The 1,263-nt window shown below is 56.2% G+C and overlaps 1 protein-coding gene across 1 annotated transcript in view; it reads right to left on the bottom strand.

Annotated features, from left to right (window-relative positions):
• Positions 1-407: 407 nt before the first annotated feature.
• The window catches only part of MONBRDRAFT_10032 (uncharacterized protein), a gene marked incomplete at both ends in the record, with an annotated part of 1,891 nt that continues 1,035 nt past the window's right edge, over positions 408-1,263 (bottom strand). The window contains one exon of the mRNA XM_001747665.1: positions 408-1,226. Coding sequence (XP_001747717.1) covers positions 408-1,226 — 819 coding nt within the window. The remainder of the gene's footprint in view (positions 1,227-1,263) is intronic.

Raw genomic sequence — 1,263 nt, 5'->3', positions numbered from 1 at the left:
TCTCTCTCTCTCTCTCTCTCTCTCTCTCTCTCTCTCTCTCTCTCTCTCTCTCTCTCTCTCTCTCTCTCTCTCTCTCTCTCTCTCTCTCTCTCTCTCTCTCTCTCTCTCTCTCTCTCTCTCTCTCTCTCTCTCTCTGACTCTGTCTCTGTCTCTGTCTGTCTCTCTCTCTCTCTATTGGCAGGTCGGGAGGGGTGGTCGATAGATTGATGAATACTATGGCTTGGTATTGATTATCGGGTCAGATCACAGGAAACTGGGTCATGCGCCAACACACTGACCAGCAAGAATTTAAGAGACCGAGTCAAATGGCAGAGGCGAGATGCTAACAAAAAAAAAAAAAACACAAACACACAAACACACACTAAGCATGGCGATACAAGCAGACGGTTCAATTCGGGCCTCGGTTCTTAGTACGTCTCCATGAGTTCCCGGGCTCGATCCAGTAGTCGAGCATAGTGATGCTCATCCACCTCCACCTCTGGAACCCGCACGTTGGTGTAGATGCTATCGTCATAGGTATACTCGAGGTCTGGGGTCAGCGCGGCGCGACGAAATTCAGGGGACTGATCATCGAGCGCGCGGAGCATGGCGTCCTTGAGGGCGTGCGCATCACGGGGACGATAGGTGATGGCGTTGCGTTCGGTAAAGTACTCGTTGAGAGGGGCCTCGGCAGGGACGATGAGGGGCACGTGTTGGTAATAGAGCTCGTGTGCAGCGAGAACCGTGGTTTCGTAGTGTGAGGCGAAGATGGCGGCGCGGACGTCTGTGACGAGCTGCGCCAGCTTGTCACGCGGGTGCGGGCGGGCAAATGTGATGCGACGAGCATGCTTCTTGCCCAACATGTCCTTGATACACTCAAACTTGTGATCGGGGCAAAAGCCATCAGGGCCAGCAAAGAGAAAGCGAGCGGTGGGGTGGGCCTCAAAGAGCAGACGGATGGCTTCCACGATGGTCGTGATGCCCTTGACGGGGGCCACACGGCCGTAGAACATGAAACGCTGCGATTTGCTGGGATCCTGCGTACCGCGGGGCCCAGTGTGTGCGAGGATGGACGCCCAAGGGAGGCCCGTGGGCAAGAGCTTTTGCGCGGGGAGGTGGTATTGCTTGGCATACCAGTTGACGAGATGGCCCGAGCTGGCCAGGAGACCATCTGCCAGCCACATGTCCAGCCGCTCCATCTCATACATGTAAACGTTGCGGGCTCGCGCTTCGGGGCTTTGGAGAACCTCGCCGGACGTGAGGCCAGCTTGATCACCGGCTTCG

The sequence above is a fragment of the Monosiga brevicollis genome, genomic scaffold (genome assembly GCF_000002865.3).
Source record: "Monosiga brevicollis MX1 MONBRscaffold_18 genomic scaffold, whole genome shotgun sequence".
Lineage (NCBI taxonomy): Eukaryota > Choanoflagellata > Craspedida > Salpingoecidae > Monosiga > Monosiga brevicollis.
This window is presented reverse-complemented; position numbering and strand designations above follow the sequence as displayed.